This window comes from Taudactylus pleione, unplaced genomic scaffold (assembly GCF_031769625.1).
Source record: "Taudactylus pleione unplaced genomic scaffold, aTauple2 ptg000136l, whole genome shotgun sequence".
Lineage (NCBI taxonomy): Eukaryota > Metazoa > Chordata > Amphibia > Anura > Myobatrachidae > Taudactylus > Taudactylus pleione.
In genome coordinates this window covers 3,320,960-3,342,900 of record NW_028284538.1, presented here as the reverse complement: position 1 = coordinate 3,342,900, position 21,941 = coordinate 3,320,960, and the positions used below count along the sequence as shown (strand labels likewise).

Below are 21,941 nucleotides of genomic sequence, written 5' to 3'. Positions count from 1 at the left end.
ATAAAAAAGAATATTCCCGATAAGAGGATGAATAATGTTATCTGCCGCCTTATGAAATACATAATGATTGCCCTAATTTTACGTGTATTAGGATTAGTCACCTCGCCAAAAAGATTAAGGTTTTTTTATGGCGGTTATATAGCAGTATTCTGATGGTTTGGTTAAATCCCCTGGAAAAAAAAACCCACCACAAAAACTCCATAAAACAGCGTTTTACAAAATCACCTGAAACCGCTGAATAGTAAGTTCAGTGGTTTTGCGCTTCAATCTGCTGGTGAATTGCAGGAGTTTTAAAACCCCAGCAAAACTGCAGCCTGGTAAACTGACCACTAAGCAGAGGTGTTTCTATAATGGGTGCAGGGTGTGTGGTGCACACGGACCCCTGGGTCCAGGGGAGGCCCACACCGCACATCCTGCACCCATATATTTTTAATATTTACCACTCCTCCGCCGGAGTCCCACGTTGGTGCCAGTATCAACCCTGTCCAAAACGCCTGGAAAATGGCCGCCACGTGCGCAGCTGGCCACTGGAGAGGAGGGGGCCCCTGAAAGACTGCACACAGGCCCCGTCCTCTCTTGAAATGCCCTCGTCCCTAAGACTTGGTCAAGTTTGGTGGTAAACAGCAGCAACTTCCATAAACTTATCTATGAGGTAAGGAGATCCAAATTAAAAATGAAAATTAGGTCCTGTGCCCCAGGAGGCAGTTTCTCAAGTGGGCGTCTGCACTGCTGGTTAACAGAGACCCAAACAAAGTTAAAAAGTCCAATGCAAACAAAAATTAGAAACTGAATTATTGGTATAGAAGATATTCCAAGAATCCTTCACACCATACCACCAATACTTTAAGGTGACTACACACTTAGAGCTATTTTACATGACAACAACACATATAAAATATGTTCTAATCTTGAGTGTCTACTCACGATGCGCATCCCCGAAGGTCGTACATCGCATTTTCAGATCTGTCGTGCTTAGGGCAGATTTGCCAATCTCAGGCACGATAGATCGTTTGTCACATTGGACAGTTTTTAACACCAAACCATGCCCACGACTGCCAGGGAGCTGCTGGGGAGAGTTCAAGGTGAAATCGGACACGATGTCGGATCGTGAGCACATCGCCAAGTGTGTAGGCACCTTTAGAAATGCACAGGAAAATGACATATGGCAATCCAGGTGCAAAGTGAATTTTGTCTGTGTTTGTGAATTGAAAGCAATGAAAAAAAACAACATATTTGTACGAACACTCAAGACAATGATCAGAATGATAACAAATCAGATCATCATTAAGTACGGGGCTCATATTAAGGTCACATGGGGCGATATCTCATGTATGGCCAGCATTAGGAAAACTGGGGTAAAATACAAGTGATTACAGAGGACAGCGATCAGCTTCCATCAGCAAGTGTGTTTCCAGAGAGTGGACGGATGAGGTCAGACAGCAAGCACTCAATTTTCTTCTGAAAGTCATTGAAAGACCATATAATAGGGACTGACACAGACTTAGCTGATGTATAATACCCCTTTTACACCTAAATTCGAGGTCTGGCCCGGAGTTGGAACAGGGTTCCAATCCGGATCAGACCCAGAGTTTAGCCAGCACCGACCCAGGACATTCCCGAGTCGGCGCCATTCACACCGGAATCAGGTCTGCATAGACCCGGCTTTTCCGGCATTGAAGTGGACGCTTGGAGATGACGTCATCTCCAAGCGCCACTGAAGCCGGACCAAGCGGCCGGCATGCGGCACGCTCCAGGTCATTGTGACCCGGAGTGCACCGTTCACACTGCAGGGTTTCACGGGTTTCTCCCGTGTTAAACCCTGCAAGTTACCTGGGTTGGATTGCCGGGGCACTCGACCTGGCGATCCAACCCTCTCACCTTTTACCCCAAGGAGCTGCCCGGGTTAACCCTGCAATAACCCGGGTTTTAGCTCCGGTGTAAAAGGGGTATAACAGAATATGTAGAGGGATCCTGTTGCAGAACACATTGATTGCGGGGTATATTCTAGTCACTGGGAGACAATATATGAGAGGAGGATGCAATGGTGTGGAAATTATATTGGTGCAAATCAGAAGCTTGATGGAAAGGTTACCTAATACAGAAGGGGCGATTTCAGTAGGTAAATATGGGTGGCATTGGAATGGTAGATTGAGATAAACTATCCAAGTAAAACAATCCATTAAACGTAATGAAACACTTATACATATCATATGAAAATGCTGCAACCTTTGACTCTTAGCGTACATGATTTACAAACATCACCGATTGGGAGACATATCCCGGCACGGATACTGCCATTTGCTCATATACAGTGACAGGGAATAGCATTCATGCTCAGAGATTATACAGCTTGCGGTTTTTATTATATGATCCTGGTGTTCTCGCACACACACATTATCTATTAGCTGTCCTGTATGTTTTGAATTAGGAACTTTATTTAATGCAAGCTCATCGATTCTTACTCTCAGATTGAAAAGCAATGTGTAGGTACATCATTAGAATAAATGTTATTTTTATGCAATATAGAAGGAACATAAGCTATTTGAATTGATTCCAGGATCTCGTATTATGGATCTAATATTGGTTGCAATCATTGTATGTTTGTTTTTTTTATACATTGTTTTTTTGCTTATTATTTAGTAAAAAATATATTTTTTTATTCAAGTATGTCGGTTCACTGCTCCAAACCTATTATCTGACCTGAACCACTGGTCCTTTTTTGTAGTTTGTCTTAGGAGGTTGAGTCCTCTCCTATAGGGGAGTGGTTGCTCTGCTCAGACCTTCCTAATAATACTTATTGCTAACGTATATTTGTCTCTCCTGCTCCAATAATAGATGGTCAGCATATTGCTCCCTTGTAGCACCTGTGTATTTATTTTAGGATGAAAAAAAAAAAAAGCTAAAACAGCACCAGTGACATAACAAGTAAAACAATGTTAAACTAATGGGGGGCATCCACTAGACGATTTTATCCCTGTCCAACCTCTTAACGATTTTCCCTTGAAGTTTCCCTTGAAATATGATCTTCCACTCTGAACAATTTGCAAAAGATTTGCAAAGGATTTGCAAACGATTTGCAAAAGATCTAACAATAAACTATGTTGTTTTATGGTGCGTACACACTGGGCGATTAAAGTGGACGACTGAACGATAACGATATCGTTATCGTTCAGTCGTCCACTTTATTGTCCATTTTTAAGCCCAAAAAGATGAACGATGACGACGCGCGTTCCCGCGGGTCGTTCATCATCATCGTTCATCGGGCTGACATGCAGGCCAACCTGACGATCTCGTCAGGTTGCTGCATGTCAGAGAATGGGGGAGAGAGCCCGGCGGCTGTGCTCAATGTCATAAACGACATTGAGCACAGCCTGCCGGGGACACACTAGACGATATCGCTCAGGGAGCATATCGTCTAGTGTGTATGCACCTTTAATCTGTGATTGAGAGCTTTCAGCTATAGTGGGCAGACAGTGTTTCATCGTTTGATCGTTCAGCGTGAACGATGTGTAAACGATGTGTAAACGATGTGTAAGCAATCAAGTGAAATTGACCTGCATGTTCAGTCGATGGAGGAGACGATCAAACGACCAGCGGGAGCGCGCATCGTACATCGTTAGAAACAATTAAGGTGCATACACACTAGACGATATGCTCCCTGAGCGATATCGTCTAGTGTGTCCCCGGCAGGCTGTGCTCAATGTCGTTTATGACATTGAGCACAGCCGCTGAACGATATCATTAACGATATTGTTCAGCGCCGGGCTCTCTCCCCCATTCCCTGACATGCAGCAACCTGACGAGATCGTCAGGTTGGCCTGCATGTCAGCCCGATGAATGATGATGACGAACGACCCGCGGGAACGCGCGTCGTCGTCATCGTTCATCTTTTTGGGTTTAAAAATGGACGATAAAGTGGACGACTGAACGATAACGATATCGTTATCGTTCAGTCGTCCACTTTATCGCCCAGTGTGTACGCACCATTACTGCATGATTTGCAAACGATGTTCAAACGATGTTCGAACGATTATCAAACGATTTTTTCATTATCGTTCAACTTTATCGTCTAGTGGATACCCCCCTTAATCCATATAGAATTGTCAAATATCCATATCATGCGATTGACAGGTATCAACCCGTCAGTCAACTATGGATAGAAGAAAACATTGTTTTCAATGCAAGCAACATGAATAGCCCCGTCTGCAGTCGATACAATATCTATTCATTCAAATTGTATGAAAAATAACAAACCAATTAATATGTTTAATTCATATGGTTCCACAAACGTGGTGCGCATAACATACACAAACATACTTATGTTAAATCATTAATGTGAGATAAAAAAAACAGAAATAAACTAAAATAAGTAAATGATAGGACCGCATTAAACCCATCTAATCCCTGTATGATATTTATCAAATCTGATTGGAAGGTATATACCACCTATACAATATCCATTAATTGCCAGAGACAAATAACCATTCAGTGTGAGTGACAGCAGGGATGTGCCCTTTTAGATTCCCTACATACATTACACTGTAATTGCCAAGAGAATAAATCCAATAGATCAGCCCAGCAACGTGAGGGGCAGGAATACACCCCTCTGTCACCTATGTGAGATCTAAACAACGGGAATGACAGGAACAACCCACAATAGAAAAAAAAACAAAAAAAAAACATCTATTGACTGTGAACGACCCAATACAGCCATGTCTCATCTATACAGTATATATAGATATATCCAATGTGGATAATAGGGGGTAAAACTCACCTGAACAATACGCGATCGTCAGCCCAGGCTACATGAATAATACATTTAATAGACCGCTAATAGCTCCAGCCTTTAGCTGAAGTTAAACACCGGAAATTGGCTTTTTAATAAACTTCCTGTCTGCGGTCCAAGCCTCGTTGTGGATGACAGCTGGTGGGTGCTCCTAAATACTAGAGAGCGCTGCTGACTAACATTACTTTGGAAACGAGCCCCCTATCACCGCCCAGCCAAGCCTACGGCCGCCATTTTACCGAGGCCCGGAGCTTAGCGGTGCGTGAGGACGGCACCAGTCCCAGGATAGCCACCGTCGTCAGAGTAAAGAAGTTGTTGTTCTTCAGCGTCCCTATAACAGGGGCTCCGGCGCCATTTTGGGAGGGACGTGCCATTGAACGTCCTACTTGTTTTAAACATCAAATTGAATGCTGCAGACGTCTAATTTTCATCCCACAGCCGCATGAGGACACATAGAGTACCGTGTTGTCTGCAAAGCCAAGATAGCGTGCAATTAGAAAGATGCACCTCAATCTATATGTCATTTTGTGACAAGTGGTTCCCCATCATGGCTCCTGCAAATGGGGGCATATATAAAATATAGTACAAGTCGTTATCTGGTTTCTACTTAAATGTAGTTCTCCTGGATGGATTGCATAGTTTGCAATGCTAGCAAATATATATAATTTGGTGGCTATAGTATGTCCCTTTGTCTCTTTTGTTGTGATCTATGAAATGCAAGGCAAAAGACTACAAGTCCCATGATCCTGCGGGGTTATCATTACTTCCAGGTTGCTGTGTATGGGTGATTTCCTTAAGTGTTATGGAGGAGTCTGCATAACGCATAAATCTCCTGCCCTGTGTCCAATGTCTGCTTGGAAGGTAAGGCAGGGGGCTTCTGGGTTCAAATGAGTGATGGCTTTATAAGGGGATTGCCCTTCGATATGTCACATATATACAGTATACTGTGGGTATGACATAGAGCATTGGTTGATATATGCCCACATTCTGCCTGGTGTTTCTTTTGTAAGGTCCATTTTTATATATTACCAATTATTTATATTGTACACACATATTATGCAGCGCTTTTACAGAGGCTATTTGGCCATTCACATCAGTCCCTGTCTTAGTGGAGCTTACAATTTATATTCCCTACCACCTGTACATGTTCACACACATATTCACTTCCTAAACTCAGTCCTTAAGACACCCTAAAGGTGCGTATCCACTTAGCGATATTTGCAGGCGATTGCACGATAATGACGCACATTTAGGTCGGAAACGACCAGCGATGCTATGATCGCCCGTATATGCTGGTCAACGTCAGGTTCCGCATGTACGGGGATGATGGATGTGCCTACGACTGAACGTTCAGTGTAGGCATATCACAGACGGAGAAATGACAGCACGATTACAATGTCGTAATCGTGCTCTCGTTTCTCCGTCTAGTAGTGGATACGCACCTTTAAGGTACCTACACACTTAGCCATATTTTTACACGATTTGCCCGATTCCGACGCATCGTGGCGACAAATCGTGTAAAATATGCCAAAATCGTGAGTGTCCACTCACGATGCCGAGGCGCATCCCCGCAGGACGTACATCGCATTTTCAGATCTGCCGTGCTGTAGGGCAGATTTGCAAATCTGGTACATGATGCACTGGAAAAATGTAAGGATGCATGATAGATCGTTTGTCACATCGGACACTCTTTACACCAAATCTTGTGCAGAGCTGCCGGGGGAGAGTTCAAGGGAAATCGTACACGATGTCGGATCGTGAGCACATCGCCAAGTGTGTAGGCACCTTTACAGTCTAGGATTTAAGGCTATTCATGCTTGACCCAGATGGTATAATTCAGGGGTCTTCAAACTTGGCCCTCCAACTGCTGTGGAACTACACATCCCAGCATGCACTGCTGCCTTTTTGATATAACAGCATGCTAAAACTATGTGCAGTGCATGCTGGGATGTGTAGTTCCACAGCATCTGGAGGGCCAAGTTTGAAGACCCCTGGTATAATTCAACTTATTAAGGTACTAATTAAGTCACCTGTACTTACGTATGAATAGCCTTAAAACCTTTGCTGCTAGGGTGCCTTGAAAGCCTAGTTTGGAAACCACAGCCCTAAGGTTATGTTTTTTTTTTTCCCTCAAGCCAATTAACCTACAAGTATATTTCTGGATTGTGAGAGGAAACCCATGCAGGTAATGCTGCATATTATATTATGTTATGTCTGAGACACTCATCATACACTCATTGTATTGTTAATACCGGTGCTCAATGCATGCATAGCTTTAAACCTAATGGTAATAGGTTTAATATAGATGGCAGAGGTCCCAAACTCTGCCATTCCAGTTCAAGTTTTAATGTTATCAATGCTTCCCATACACCTGCGCGACCAGCATCAGATAATATTCACCTCACGACTCCCCGGAGCTCCCTGGCAGTCCCTGCGCCATGATATGCTGATTTTCTTTGCACACAATCTGTTGTATGATCGATCGTGTGCCTCACACGCTCATCAGGAAAAAGTAATTGAAATTACATGAATGTACGCACGATGCATCGCATGCACAAAATACACTATATGATCTGCACACGATACGATGGACCATATGCACATCTGATCATACGATCCGTTTTAGGAGCTGCGGGAGTGTGCATCGTATCGTATCCTATTCCAAATATACACGATTTCCACACAATCCATCGTACGACTCGTCGAAAATTGGCCACTTGGCTGAAAACATGCAGGTGTATGGCAAGCATAACTGTGTGGAGTTTGTATATTCTCCCTGTGGTTTCTTGGGTTTCCTCCCACACTCCAAAAATATACTAATAGGTTAATTGGCTTCCAACAAAAATTAACCCTAGTGTGTGCACGTGTACAATACATGTGGTAAGGAATATAGACTGTAAGCTCCACTGGGGCAAGGACTGATGTGAATGGCCAAATATTCTCTGTAAAGCGTGTGTGCAATATAAATAAGCTGGTAATAAATAAATTGAGTCCAGTTGATTAAATCAAATTGACTGAGGTACTAATTAAGTCACCTGTGCTCAAGCACAGATATCCTTAATATGTGTACTGTAAAGGTGCGTACACACGGGATGACTGCAAAACGATCAGATAACGATAATGATCGTTATCTGATCGTTCTGCATGTGTTGGATGATCGTTATCGAACATCCAACACATGCATTATAGTGTTCCCTCTAGCTCCGGCGGCAGGCAGGGCGCCGGAGCTAGAGAGGGCAATGTTGTGCGCGCGCCCGAAAAGGGGGCGTGGTTCCGAAAAGGGGGCGTGTCTATAAGACGCGTCCTCTTTTCGTCATACTTGGGGGCGTGCCCGGCGCTTACGGACATGCCGGGCAGCCCCCAAGCGCTGCAGAAAGGGAGAATAGACGCCGGGCGCATGCGCCCGGCGTCTATTCCCCGGCGGTGACCGGGTCACCGCATGTTTGTCCACCTGCGGGACACTGCGTCCCGCGGGTGAGAATGGCTCCCACAGGCTGTTAGGGCAGGGCGCTTTTTGCCCTCCTCCTGGAGGGCAGGGTGCTTTTTGCCCTCCAGAAGGAGGGCAGGGCGCCGCGCCCCGCTAAAACAGCCTAGCGGGAACACTACATTAACCTATAACAACCCGTGATTAACGATCCTATCGTAAACAGGGCCATGTATGCCGGTTTGCTCGGACGACGGACAATGGTAGATAACGACCATTCGTGTCGGTGCATCGACCATCATTTGCATCATTTGCAGGGGCAAATATCCTTATCGTTATTGTTTAAATCGTTCACTTTATCTGGACGTGTGTACGCAGCTTAATGGCGGAGTTTGGGAACCTCTGATATATGGGATAATGTACTGCTACTGCGAAATAAGGATATTGGTAATCACCAAGGTCAGTGTTTCCCAAACAGTGTCCTCAAGGCACCTAAACAGCCCAGGTTACAAGGATATCCAGGTTTAAGCACAGGTGACTTAATTAGTACCCTAGTCAGTTTGATTAAAACCATACATGCACATTAGATTTAGGAAGGTGCGGTTTGTCAAAGCCACCGATCAACGACGGCTTTGATCGATAATTTAAAACCGACAATAAATATAAATGCTACAGCAGCCTTGTTCAGCATTTATTTCTATTGCCATTTTAAAGATATTGTTTGTCAAAGCCGCTAATTGGTGGATTTGACAAACCATGCCTTAAGTAAATGAGCTCCCTAGACCAGAGGTTCCCAAACTTGAGTCCTCAAGGCACCCAAACAGTCCAGGCTTTAAGGATATCCATGCTTGACCACAGGTGACTTAATTAGTACCTAGATTTAACCACCTGTGCTAAACCATGCATATTTCTAAAACCTGAGCTGTTGGGGTGCCTTGAGGACCGAATTTGGGAAACCCTGACCTAGGAAATCCATTATGCCAGGCCTGGCCAACCTGTGGCTCTCCAGTTGTTGTGAAAGTACAAGTCCCAGCATGCCCTGCCACAGTTTTGCCATTAGGGATGCTAAATATGTGGCAAGGCTTGCTGGGATGTATAGTTTCACAACAACTTGAGAGCCACAGATTGGCCAGGTTACGGAACTCTGAGATGATTTCTAATAGCCTTATTTTTCAGTGAAGTGCATTATTCCATATTATACAGGGATGGGAAACCTTTTTTTTTTTCTGCCATTTGGATAATTATAAAATAATTTACGGGCCATACAAAATTATCAACTTAAAAATTTGCTATATATATATATTTTTTTTTTTTTTCACACATTATTTTATAGCATTACTAAAGCAGACTAAATATTCCACTATCTCAGCTTAGTGGAATTACATTGCTGTGCATGGATCAAGGTCAACAAGTTATACATCGAACAGAAGAAATGTTTTACTGAGCACCGTTATCCAGAATAACTTCTAACACAGAGCTACTGAATTGTTGGTAGTTCAGGACATTATTAATAATGTCATGTGAACCCAAATGACAACCCAGTTCACTGATAACCACACACGGCCGCAGGTATAACAGTGGGCACGGGTTAACCCAGGATGTGGCATACTCACAGTCCAAGTGCTTCTTATTAGAGGCCCATGATCTTGTGGGTGGTGGTCTTGGAGTCCGTTATGCTCTGGCCATACATGGCGGCCCCTGGCTGGGGTCTGACATAAAGAGGATCAGGCCCGGTAGGGGATGGGGGGGATCCGGCTTCACCTAGCTGCAGACTTGAGAATGGAGGCCCGGGACACATTGTCTGCCCGTGTGGCGCATGGTAAGGCAGCTGCTGGAGGAAAATGGCAGCTCATCTCCACCTCAGGGATCCGTGAAGAGAACAGTCACGTGACCCAGAGGTGGAGATCACGCTGATAGGCTGAGGAGACGCTAACACGCGCAGTCATTGGTTTGGAGATGCTGAGGGATGTTACTGGGCCGGCACCTGCAGCGCACAAAGCGCGTCTTGCAGGACTCGGTCATTTTTAAAAACTGAGTCTCTTAGTGCCTGTAGCGCTACAGCGTGTATTTTGCGATCACTGCGGAGAGAGCCACAGCTGGCCTGATAAAATTATCTTGTGGGCCGTATATGCTGACGACATTGCCCGTCGGACCTGCATGTAGGTCCGATGGGTGATGTCGCTGACGACGCGTGGGAGTGTTAGCGACGTAGCAGGTTCACACTGGCCGATGTGCACGATATGTCATCCGATCCGCCAGATTGGACGACATGTCATCTACTGCAGTGATTCCCAATCTCGGTCCCTCAAGGCACACTAATACCTCTTTTCCACCAAAAACCCAGGTCCGACCTGGGTTTTTGGACATGGTTCCAACCCTGGTCAGACCCAGGTCAGACCCATTTACACTGCACCTTTGATCTGGGTTACTCCCAGGTCAGCCCTGTTCACACTGAACTCAGGTCTGCCCTGCTAAACCTGTGAGGTCATAAAAAGTGGGAGGTGAATGCTCCACAACCACCAATCAGCTCATTTTAGGCATGATCCAGGTGAGATAACCCGGGTTGCACCGTTTACACTGCACCATTACCTGGGTCCATCCTGGGTCCAACCCTGGTAGCTACCTGGGTTGGATTGCAGGGTCACTTGACCCAGGTTATTTTTCAGGGACCCTTTTACACTGAGCTGCGACCCAGGTAGACCCAGCAAAAACCCAGGTTTTTGCTCTGGTGTAAAAGGGGTATAACAGTCCTGGTTTTAGTGATATCCATGTTTCAATACAGGTGATTAAATCAAAATAATTGAGGTACTAATTAAGGCACCTGTGCTCAAGTAGGCTATCCTTAAAACATGGACTGTTAGTGTGCCTTGAGTACCGTGGTTGGAAACCCCTGATCTAGTGTGTACCCGGCATAAGATTTGTGTGAATAGCATTGGTTAGGTCATCACACCGAAAGATCTACTTTCTCACTCAGGGCCAAATTCAGTTAGCCCCGTTACTTTAACGGAGGGTGAAAAAGGGTAGTAGCCTCGGGCTTTATAGCCTGGGGCTATTCAATTCCAGACCTTTTTTCACCCATCAATGTAATGGACATCTAGGGGTAAATTTACTAAAGTGAGAGTTTTTAGAAGTGAGTTTTAGAAGAGATGTTGCCAATAGAAACCAATCAGATTGTAGCTATTATCTTCTAGAAGGTGCTAGTTAAATGTTAAGTAGAATCTGATTGGTTGCTATGGGTAACATCTCTTCCAAAACTCACTTCTAAAAACTCTCACTTTAGTAAATTTATCCCTTAGGGCCGTTATCAATTGCTGGCGAAAAGCTGTTATCGGCGATACTTTTTAGCCGATGATGTAATTTCGCCAATCTGAAGTTATCCCTGTATTCAATTGCGGAGACTTTTCACAGGTGCGAAAAGTAATTTCAAAAGAACTAGCGAAATGTTTCACCTATGAATAGGTGTCGAAAAAAAGAGCATAATTGGGGTTTTGGGGTACAAGCTTCCAGAAACCATCCAGCACCCCTTGGACAGTCCCCCAAAAGTAAACTGAGTCAATTTAATAAAAAATAAATAAAAAAAAGTTACACAGGACACCCCAAAAAAGTACTTTTGTTTTGGGGGTGAAAAAAAACAAAGTTGTGGGACAAACTTTAAAAATAGTGTATTTTTTTGATTGCAGGTGGTTGCGGCAGGTGGATTTTTTACGTTTTTTTAATAGTTCACATTAGCCACTTTAAAATACGCTTTCACCCATTTTCATGTAGCCCAAATTCGATGGGACTACTTATTTTTTTTTAAAATTGCTAAATGCTATTCTTCATCACTTTTTCAAAGATGCAAAATAACAGCTATTGAGACCATTTAAACACCCCAAATACCTTCAGCAGGGCTATTTGGGGGTACCCATAGTGAACCCCCATGTCACAGCATCTTTTGGGGGGTGTCAGGTTGATTTCTCCAAAAATCACAGCACTTTTCGCTCATTTCGATTTCGCCGGGTGTCGTTTTTGCCGATTTGGAATTGAATACGGGGATACGCGGGGACAAACGCAATACTTTTTTGCTCGGAAACCAAGCGATGTTGGTGAAAAGTCCGGCAACTCACTTTTTGCCGCTACTTGAACATGCTAGGATGAATGTCTTCATTCTAGCACCCTGCACCTGTCACAACCCGTGCCGTTCCTCTATCCTGCCTGGGGTGTCACTCAGGTCTGCGTGATCACTCGCAGTCCCCCCTTAGCCACAGCGTATCAATCAGTCAAGTGTTTGGGGGGCGTTTTAAGATTGTGCTGAGCCCAGGGTTCCTGTACCCGGTTGAGGGCTTCCGACAGCCAGGCTAAGTTTCAGCTTGCGCAAACTGTCCGGGAGCAGTGACCATCTGTGGACGGTGCACTGGGATGGGAGATGCATGCAGGAGATGTCTATTTCCTACAGATCCCTCACTTGTACGTTATTGCACAGCTGCTTCCTTTGCGGCTATGCAATACCGTACAAATTGGAATCAGTCTCACAGCTCAGAATAGATACACAATAGTTCACAGGTAATGACATCGTAATAACGCAATATTGTATTGGTCAAGCTTCTCTTACCTTCCTGGGTCATGGTAACCTCCAGCTTGTTGTTGTATCCATGTGTGTTTGTGTCCTCAGGTGATCTTCACTCAAAGGGCGGAATTCAATTGTTTTCGTGGCCCGCATCTCCCATCTAAAGTGACAGGAGATCGCGGGCCGCTATGCAATTGTTCAAGATTTTCGTGCTGATCGCGCCCATAGAGGTCAGGTTTAGCCGCGTAAAGCAGCTAAACCCAACCAAAGTGCTGGGCGCGATCGCGAAAAGTGATGTTTGGGCGCCCAAACATGTCACTTTTCGCACATTTCAGCTCTCATCTCCCAGGGGCTGCGAGCTGAAATGTAGCGCTTGGCAGCTGATCGCGCCCGACAGGAGCAAGAATAGAATAGCTCCGTCGGGCACGATAGGGGCTGAAAAGAATTGAATTCCGCCCAGTGTGTACAAACAAGTTTTTATTAGATGCATATATATAACAAATAGTCACAGTAAGCGATCTTTAATAAAACAAAATATGTGATCACATATATATATATATTGTGATACTTGGGGTTAATTAGCTCGGTAGACTGGGATCAGTGGTGCAGTGATTAGGTGCAGAATTAGAGTCCACACGTAGCATTCCAGTTAAATAAACATAAGTGATGCTTTACTTCAAGCATGTGAAATCAGGAAACAGAAAAATAATAAGCAAACCTAGCCCTTGTTTAGGGCACTAGCTCACTTCTTGAACCCTCTTTACAGAAGCAGCTACTCTGCATGAAAGTCTCTCATAGTCTCTGAGATTGGTGGTCCTTCCTGCCACATGCAGGAGTGGACAAATGCCTCTTGGCCTGGTATAGTTTCCTTAGCTTGTTGGCTGCCACCTCTCACAGTCTGGCCTGCTTCCTTGCAGGTACCATAGCTCAGTCCCACAGTTAGATAGCCTTCCCTGTATCTCACAGGTCTAGGCTCAGGCCTCCTGGCCCTCACTGGCTTGCTAGCACAGTAAGCTCTGTCTGATTGGTCTGCCTCAGTCCTCCCTGGACTGAGGGCCTGATTCTGACCCGCTCGCGAGCGCTGTACGCTCGCAAGCGGGTCGATGGTGCCCAAGTGCGCATGCGCACGATGGAGGGAGCACCGTCGTGCGCATGCGCGAGACCCGTCGAGCGACGGGGAATCCGTCGCTCGGGGTCTCGCACCAAAGGGGGCGTGCTGTCGATGGTGAGTGACAGCACGCCCCCTTTGGTGGGCGTGCCGGGGGCGTGGCTGCCAGAGGGAGGCGTTCCCATGGGAACGCCTACCGTCTGGGTCCGGCCCCACTGACATCACTAATGATGTCAGTGGGAGTGATTTTGGCTCTGATAGAGCCAAAATCACTCCAGGGCTTGTGGCAGCGAGACCCTACCGCAGGCCCGATGGTCGCGATGGTCTTGACCATCGCGACCATCATCATGGACGCTCGCATAAGCTGTGGGTGGTAACCCACAGCTATGCGAGCGTCCAAGAGGCCGCTCCAATTTTAGGTAGGCCGGGCCTGATTCAGAGCGAGCGCTCTGGTCAGAGCGTCCGGCTCTGAATCAGGCCCTGAGTTCACTAGGCAGCCCTTACACCTCTTCCCAGAATCCTTTTCTTCTCTGTGTGGGCGGATCTCTCCTGCCCCACACAGAATCTGCTGCTCACCAGTGCCATCTCTGGTGATACTGCCACAAAATATATATATATATATATATATATATATATATATATATATGTGTGTGTGTGTATGTATGTATGTATGTATGTATATATGTAATACAATACATCACCGATTCATTTAACTTCATTCAATTTCTATTTTGACTTTAACAGCAACACTGCAGATTTCCCTGCACACTAGTATGGGAATTCTGGTACCACACTGTCATCCCTTCTAATTGAATATCCCCATGGGCCTTTTATATTTGGCACTTTTGTATGCATGATGCTTCTTTTTTTTTTTGTCTTCTTTACATGACTAATGGCCCCTACACACGGTCAGATTTTCTGTACGATTTGAACGATAACGATCTTATCTTTTTTGTTTAAAACGTCCAGTTTCTGGCCCTCTCAAACGACCAAAGGATGGTCAATGCGCGGGCACGAATGGTCGATAATGATATTGACCATCGCCAGTGCATGCAGGCCAACTTGGTCGATATCGACCAGGTTAGCCTGTTAACTATAGGGACCCGTGATCGTTGATCGCGGATGGTTATAGTAGTGGGGGGGTTGCTGGATGTTCTGTCCAGCACATGCAGGACGATCAGACAACGATTGTCTGATCGTTGTCATTGCTCCATGTGTACGGAGCTTAAAGGTGTGTGTACAATGTACTTGTCACAGAAGTGAATCTTCATAAAGCGAAATAGATCCCATTATATATAGTACAAGTGTAGGGGTAGTTCCTTATACTGTCCGTTCTGAGATGGCACAAACTTGTCCTCTTGCAGATTAAAAATGGTGGTGATCCTAACAGGATGTAATCAGGATCCAGATGGTCACAATCCTAAGCGCTATTTCACACACAACGGTTTTGTATGTCCGGCAAAAAAACGCACGTATTGGAAGTTACAAATACATTAGGGCTTCCACACTGCACGAACACAGCACGGACGCCGTGTTACAGCCGTGATAACCACTGACTAGGACGGCTGCCGCCAACGATTTCTGTTTAAGAGATTCAAACAGACGGCAATAACATTACACGCGGCACAAAACCGTTGTATGTGAAAGGGACTGATCCACAGGAAAAAAAGTTTTTTTCTCTATCTGGACAAAACAGTTGAGAGTGTGAAAAAAGCAGTTAGGCACTAGGGGGAGGGTTAGGGTTAGGCTGTGGGAGGGGACGGTTAGTGTTAAGGTGCGTATCCACTACCCGATTAAACAGAGCGATTGAAAGATAACGACATTGTTATCGTTGAATCGCTTGTTAATCGGGCACAAATCGGGCAGTTCAATGTCCAAAAACGACCGGTCAATCTGCCGATAACGACAGATTGCCCATGTTCGGGGATGATTCATTAGCCTTCACTGAATGACTGATCGTTCAGTGTAGGCACAGCACAGACTGTAAAATTACTGCACGATTATGTCGTAATCGTGCAGACGTTTCACAGTCTGCTAGTGGATGTGCGTCATTAGGCTGCAGGACTGTAGTAATAGGGTTAGGCTGCAGGAGTGGATGGTTAGGTTTAGGCTGCTGGAGGGGGGGTTAGGCTGCAGTAGGGGACAGTTAGGTTTAAGCTGGGTACACGCTAGACTATTTTTTTAAACATTTTGTTTTCCTACGAATCGGAATGACAAATCGTTCAGTGTGTACGCACTATGCATGCTCCCGCGGTGTCTTCTTGCATTTTCCGATCTGCTGTACATGTTGCTCAATTTGACTAAAGCCCCCATGCATTGCGCAGTGTGCAGACATCTGGCCGCATGCGAGCGCACAGCGCTTGCGAGCGGCCCTGAATCGGCTCCAATATCAGAGTTGTCTTGGAAAAGGCTGGGAGTGGCTAAACAGATGCACCAAGATGGTCCTTGTTATGGCAGTGTGGCGCTGAAGTGTTTGCCTACACAGACGCTTAATCCATACTCAGAAGGTGAATATGCACCTGCCATAGAGCTGGTACAAGTTTCGATGGTACGACCGATGGCGCCATATAAAGATGAACCAGGCGGTATAACAGAGTCTGCGGACGCTGGCAGTGGGCATCTCAGTCCTTGTACATTCAGATGCATGGATGTACACAGGGAAGGGCTTTGTAGCGGCTTTTGCATAAAGTCAGACAAGCGGCCGCCAATAGAGACCAGCTGCCTCTAGGCATGTACGGGTGATATTTTTACTTGCAACTGCTGGGGCGAAACTGGGTTGCAACGTGGAATTGCAGACTATGCAGTTGTTGTCTGTAAGCGTTGTTAGGCCTGTTGTTAAATGTCTTTTACACCAAGGACAGGGCTGCTGTAAGTTCGACCTTATGGGGATGCTATGGGAAACTTCTCCACTCTTAAGCTGGGTACACAGTACCCGCATGTGGATTGCTGAACGAAGATTCCCGATTGTTGGGATTCTGGGCGTGTGCAGGACCCATTCTGCGAGTGTGCAGAATGGGTCCTGCTAAGAGACACGCAAGCCCTTGAAAACCTCTGCCTGATTGACAGGCAGAGACATTTAAGGGGCGGTGCAGGGGTGGGGTTGGCCGGCGTTCTTGGAAACGGGGCATGGGCAGCCCAGGGACTGTGTGGATGTACACAGTCTGCTGGACTCGCAAGCCGGCCAGCTTGAGTAAGCTGAGGCTTCCACAGCTGGCCGGCCGGCCGGCCGCCTGGTGCCGTCCACTATCGCGACCATCGACCACCGATGGTGATCCCAGCCTGCGACCTCCATCGCAGTGCTGGGATTGCAAATGCAGCAGGGGGGGTGTCATACACCTCCTGCTGCATTTGTATTTTTGCAAGGACGGAATTGCAAAGCTGCCCGCTTGCATACATCATATATCTATAGCCTGCTTGCAGCTTTGCAATTGCGATCCTTGCTGAATCAGGTCCCTAGTGTTCACTCTAGCAGCCTGCACCTGTCACAACCCATGCAATTCCTTTTTCCTGTCTGGGGTGTTGCTCTCTGCTCTTGTGCTTCTAGCACACACGTTTGAAGGCTCGCAAGCGGGTCGATGTTTGGGTAAGCGCACGCGCAGTGGCCGCACTGCGCACGCGCAATGCCCGGAGCGAGAGAGAAAAAGGGGCGGCTGTCGATGTTGATCGACAGCTCGCCCCGTTTTGTAGGCGTGGCGGGGGGGGTGCTTTCACAAACTGAGGTGTTCCCAAGCGAACGCTTGCCATTTGTGGGCGGACCCACTGACATCACTGACATCGTCGCAAGCCCCGATGGTCGCTATGGTCTTGACCATCGCGACCATCATCCTTGCTGCTCGTTAAAGCTGTGGGTGGTAACCCACAGCCTAGCGAGCGGCCAGGAGGCCGGATTATTTTTTAGATGCGGCCGCCCTCATTCAGAGCGAGCGCTCGCATTTTGCGAGCGCCTCTGAATGAGGTTCTCTGGTCTGTATCTCAGCAGTTTGTTGCATCAGCTGAGTGTGACAGGAAAGAGGAACTGCACAGGTTGTGGTAAGTGCAGGGTACTAGAATGAAGACTGGTACTGATGCGGATTGGAACAATATATCGTATAGTGTGTATGTCTGACCTAGGACCGTATTCAATTAAGTGCAATAAGTGCTGATTTCACAGTAAACTATCGCACCTGCGATAATAATATTGGTATCGCACCTGGGATAATCGGATAGTGGAAAACAGGCGAAAAGTTTCCACCATCTCAGACCAGGTGAAAAAAAAAAAAAGCAGAATCCCTATTTTTGCCTAAAAATTTTGGGATTTTTTTTAATGAACCCTATGGACCTCGTTCCTAATGATAAATACCCTTTATGTTTTTTTTGTAATTTGGCCAAAAACGACCGACAAGTTTTGGGTGGAAAAAAAAATAGTTGAAAATGGGTTTAACGTATTTTAAACATAGCACGTGCTTGCAGCAGGTTTTTTTTTTTAACTGCTTTTAAAAGTAAAAAAAAACACCTGCTGCAGCGACGTGCAATGACCTATTGTGCTGTTGTACACCGGATCGTGCAGTGTGTAAGGCGTGCACAATGTATCGTAGACACATCTTACCTGCTGGATACACACACTGACCTTCATCATTTAATAAAATTATCTTTACATCTTTGCAATGGTTACTGAGGAACTATATGCCTGCATCTTCGTATAGCTGATTAATCTACAGTCTTTGTTTACTTCTCCTTGTAGATTGTGGCTGCCTGCGAGTCCCTGAGTGCACTATTCACCCCTTCCAGTACAAGGCCCTAGAGTTTATCCTCTGAGTATCTGACTCATATTCTCATTATGGATAAGGATCACATGACTGAGAGGATATTGAACATCACCCTGGAGATCATCTACCTGCTGACTAGAGAGGTGAGGGGGGTTCTGGGAAGTCTTCATGCTGACATCACTGACCCTAACATAGAACTGTGTCCTGTTTAGATGGAGATTATTAATGAACACACTTAATGACTGTCTTGGATGTCAAAGAGAAAGTAAAGTTGGTATTTTGAAAACATGAAAAACTGAAATGAACTATTTGTACCTTAATTACTGTGGGGCAAAGGCACTTTCATTACTGTTACATTTATTGAAGAAAGTTGGCATGTAACTAGCATGTAAAGTCCTATTTAAATCACCGGGAAAATGGCACCTCTGCACCATTTTCCCAGTGATTTGTGCTGCAGCATTGATGTGGGACTCCGGAGGTAAGCATTAAACATGGGTGCAGGTTGTTGGATATGGTTCCGTGTACACAGCATACCCTGTACCCATGATAGATACACTAATGTTTACAGCATTTGCCAGCCTTGAAGCACTAAGCAATATATTTATATAGAAATCCCATCCTTAACTGGCTAATATTTAAAAAAAAAAAAAAAATGTCCCCAAAATTGTCATTTGTTTATTAGTCAATTATGTTAAACCTGATTCAATATATTTTTTAAACGTAAAGTCACATTTAAATTGCAACTAATTACGTAATGTGCTAATTAAAAAAAATGACAGTTTTGGGAAGGTTTTTGCAAAAAAAATAGTTTATAAAAATCAAAACAAAAAAAAACCTGGTAGCTGGGGGGACGGAGCGAGGGGAAGGTGTGTATGTGTGTGTGTGTGTGTGTATATATATATATATATATATATTTATGGAAGATGCTGGCACTCCCTGTGTAATTTGTGAATACTGATGCCCTCCTCTTTACCTCTCCTTGCAGATACAGGAATATCCAATTCACCGCAATTGGTGATTTATGAAAATGTATCCTGACGAAAGAACTGATAAATAGTTCTGAAACGTTGATAACCTAACAACGAGTATCTCAGTGATTTTCCCAGTTGCATGTAGCGCCGCCCATACATACTGCTTATATATTATAGTAGCAAAATCAGGTGGAACACCAAGGCTTTTTTGATAAATCACCAATTGCGGTCATGTAATATTCCAACTTTTCAAATGCTTCAATTCCGAAAAATGTAATTTAAAGCATTTGCAACGTTGGAATATTACATGACCGCAATTGGTGATTTATGAAAAAAGCCTTGGCGTGCCGCCTGATTTTGCTACTGTGTTTGGAGGCTGTTACAACCCCCCGGGAGGGCATCCAGGTATTTTAAGCATATAATGTGGAGTGTCTATCTATCTATCTAATCTATCTCGGGCAGAGGCGGAGCTTCATCTTCTAGTGCAGACTCAGCTGCATAGAAGCCGGAAAGAGGAGGTGGGGGTGTCGCTGGCTGGACAGAGCATCAGCTGTGGTTGGCTTCCAGGAACCACAGCTGCTGCTTCCACGGAAGTCACGCACTGGTGGGGGTGATGCCGACTTCCCAATCACTGCTGGCCACAGTGATCAGGACACGGCAGCAGCCAGAAGGAGGAGGTGAGCTCGGCAACTGCTTCCAATGCCATGCCCGGCGTGGGTGATGCCGACTTCCCGTCACTGCTGGCCACAGTGATTGGTACACAGCACCTGGTAGCCATGGATGGCTGTTCTGCAGCCACTCAGGGAGGGGGCTGCCGCCGGGTACCCGATCACTGTGGCCAGCAGTGATCGAGACACAATGTGGGGACAGTTGAGGGTGCAGGAGGAGAAGCAGGTCCCTCTGAGATAGGCGGCTGCTGGAAGATACGCTTCCGGCAGCCGCCTAGTGGGCATTTGTGACTGGTTGCATCAGATGCGACCATGTCCGTTAAAGCCCAGTCTGGTGTGGTTGCATCAGATGCAAATGGTTAATTGTACAATAATGAATGCATGTGTAAAAATAGCTGCTGAATCTTTTCATTGTCCCTCCCATTTAAGCAATTAGAAAAGCGTGTAATCATTAATTACATAGCTACAATCTTGAGTTTAACCTTTTTTTTTTTTTTAAACTCCTTTTTCATAGACTGGTACATTCTGTTTATTTGACCCATTGCATATGGGGTCTTATTTAAAGTTGGATATAAATTGTGGCCTCAACTTGTCAGACATAACTTGCAGTTATGTCTGACTTAAGGGAACTGTCTTGTGGATGATGAAACCCTGGTGCAAGTTACGAACTGATCATGACTGATACAGGGCTTTGTGTGATTGGACAAAAGTAATTAAAACATACCTATTAATGCAAATAGAGGAAAAGTACTGTGTTCTCCTACATCTAGCCTCCTTGCGCATTAAACAGTCCTTCTAATCGCGTCTTGCCGTGGCGTGACTCGGTAGTGCAGAGCGTCTTTCGTGCAACCTTATATTTTCAAATGCATCTTATTCACAAAGTGATGTGAATAGGTAGCACAAGCAGCTTCTGCTGAGTAAAATGATATGCAGCACGCCTATGTTCTGTGTGCGTCTGCGTTACAGCCGCTGACCCTGTTGCAGCATTTCCCATGTCAGATACACCCGCAGACGCACACAGAACATAGGCATGCTGCATATCATTTTACTCATCAGAAGCTGCTTGTGGAAACTATTTGCATAGCTGTATGAATAAGTCGCATCAAAAGCTAAACAGTCGCACAAAAGACAATCGGCACACAGCGCTCGCGCGTTGTGTGTGTGTGTGTGTGTGGTGCGACTTGTAGCGCATGGAGGATAGATGTATGTGGACACATCTGTACACTGCATTACATATTCGTTTCACAGATAAAGCATGCTTTATACTTCATGTTTGGGAAGGAGAACCGGGGATCCAAAAGGAGCCTGTCTCTGCGAAGTGCTGGGAGTGAAGTGTCCGCGTCAATTACCTATGGTAGGTTTTGCCCATAGGCTACAGTGGATATTCAGATGGCGGTGGCCAGTCTCCGGAATGCGCCGCATTCCTGAAGTTGGTAAATATAGCAGCATCATATCCCCCATAGAAACCTATCGGGGTTGCGGCTTCCGGCAGGAATAGAGGGATCTCAGCAGGTACCGGAGATATCTCCTGTGGTTCCTCTGTCATACATTTGCGGGATACTAAATATTTGTGGTTACTCTAGTGGGCCCATTTATCAATACATATTTGCGGCTTATTCCCTGAAAACACCAGTTTTCGCAGGGTAGAGGTGCCTTTCACCCCAGGAGGTACTACACAGCTTCAAGCAAATCC

The 21,941-nt window shown here is 45.5% G+C and overlaps 3 protein-coding genes across 5 annotated transcripts in view; 2 read left to right on the top strand and 1 right to left on the bottom strand.

Moving 5' to 3' along the window:
• LOC148522916 (uncharacterized) overlaps window positions 1-4,881 on the bottom strand; it is a 28,362-nt gene extending 23,481 nt beyond the window's left edge. For 2 of the 3 annotated variants that reach the window (XM_088473511.1, XM_088473509.1), the window contains exon 1: window positions 4,775-4,881. The gene's annotated coding sequence lies outside the window, so the exon portion shown is untranslated. Of the gene's footprint in view, window positions 1-2,700; window positions 2,777-4,774 lie in introns of those variants that run through there. The other variant, XM_088473510.1, reaches the window with a different exon arrangement.
• The window catches only part of LOC148522909 (alpha/beta hydrolase domain-containing protein 17C-like), a 541,817-nt gene that overhangs the window by 282,950 nt on the left and 236,926 nt on the right, over window positions 1-21,941 (top strand). The gene's annotated exons all lie outside the window — the stretch shown is intronic.
• LOC148522915 (uncharacterized) overlaps window positions 5,195-21,941 on the top strand; it is a 33,294-nt gene continuing 16,547 nt past the window's right edge. The window contains exons 1-2 of the mRNA XM_088473506.1: window positions 5,195-5,647; window positions 18,585-18,752. Coding sequence (XP_088329632.1) covers window positions 18,681-18,752 — 72 coding nt within the window. The 5' untranslated portion in view covers window positions 5,195-5,647; window positions 18,585-18,680. The remainder of the gene's footprint in view (window positions 5,648-18,584; window positions 18,753-21,941) is intronic.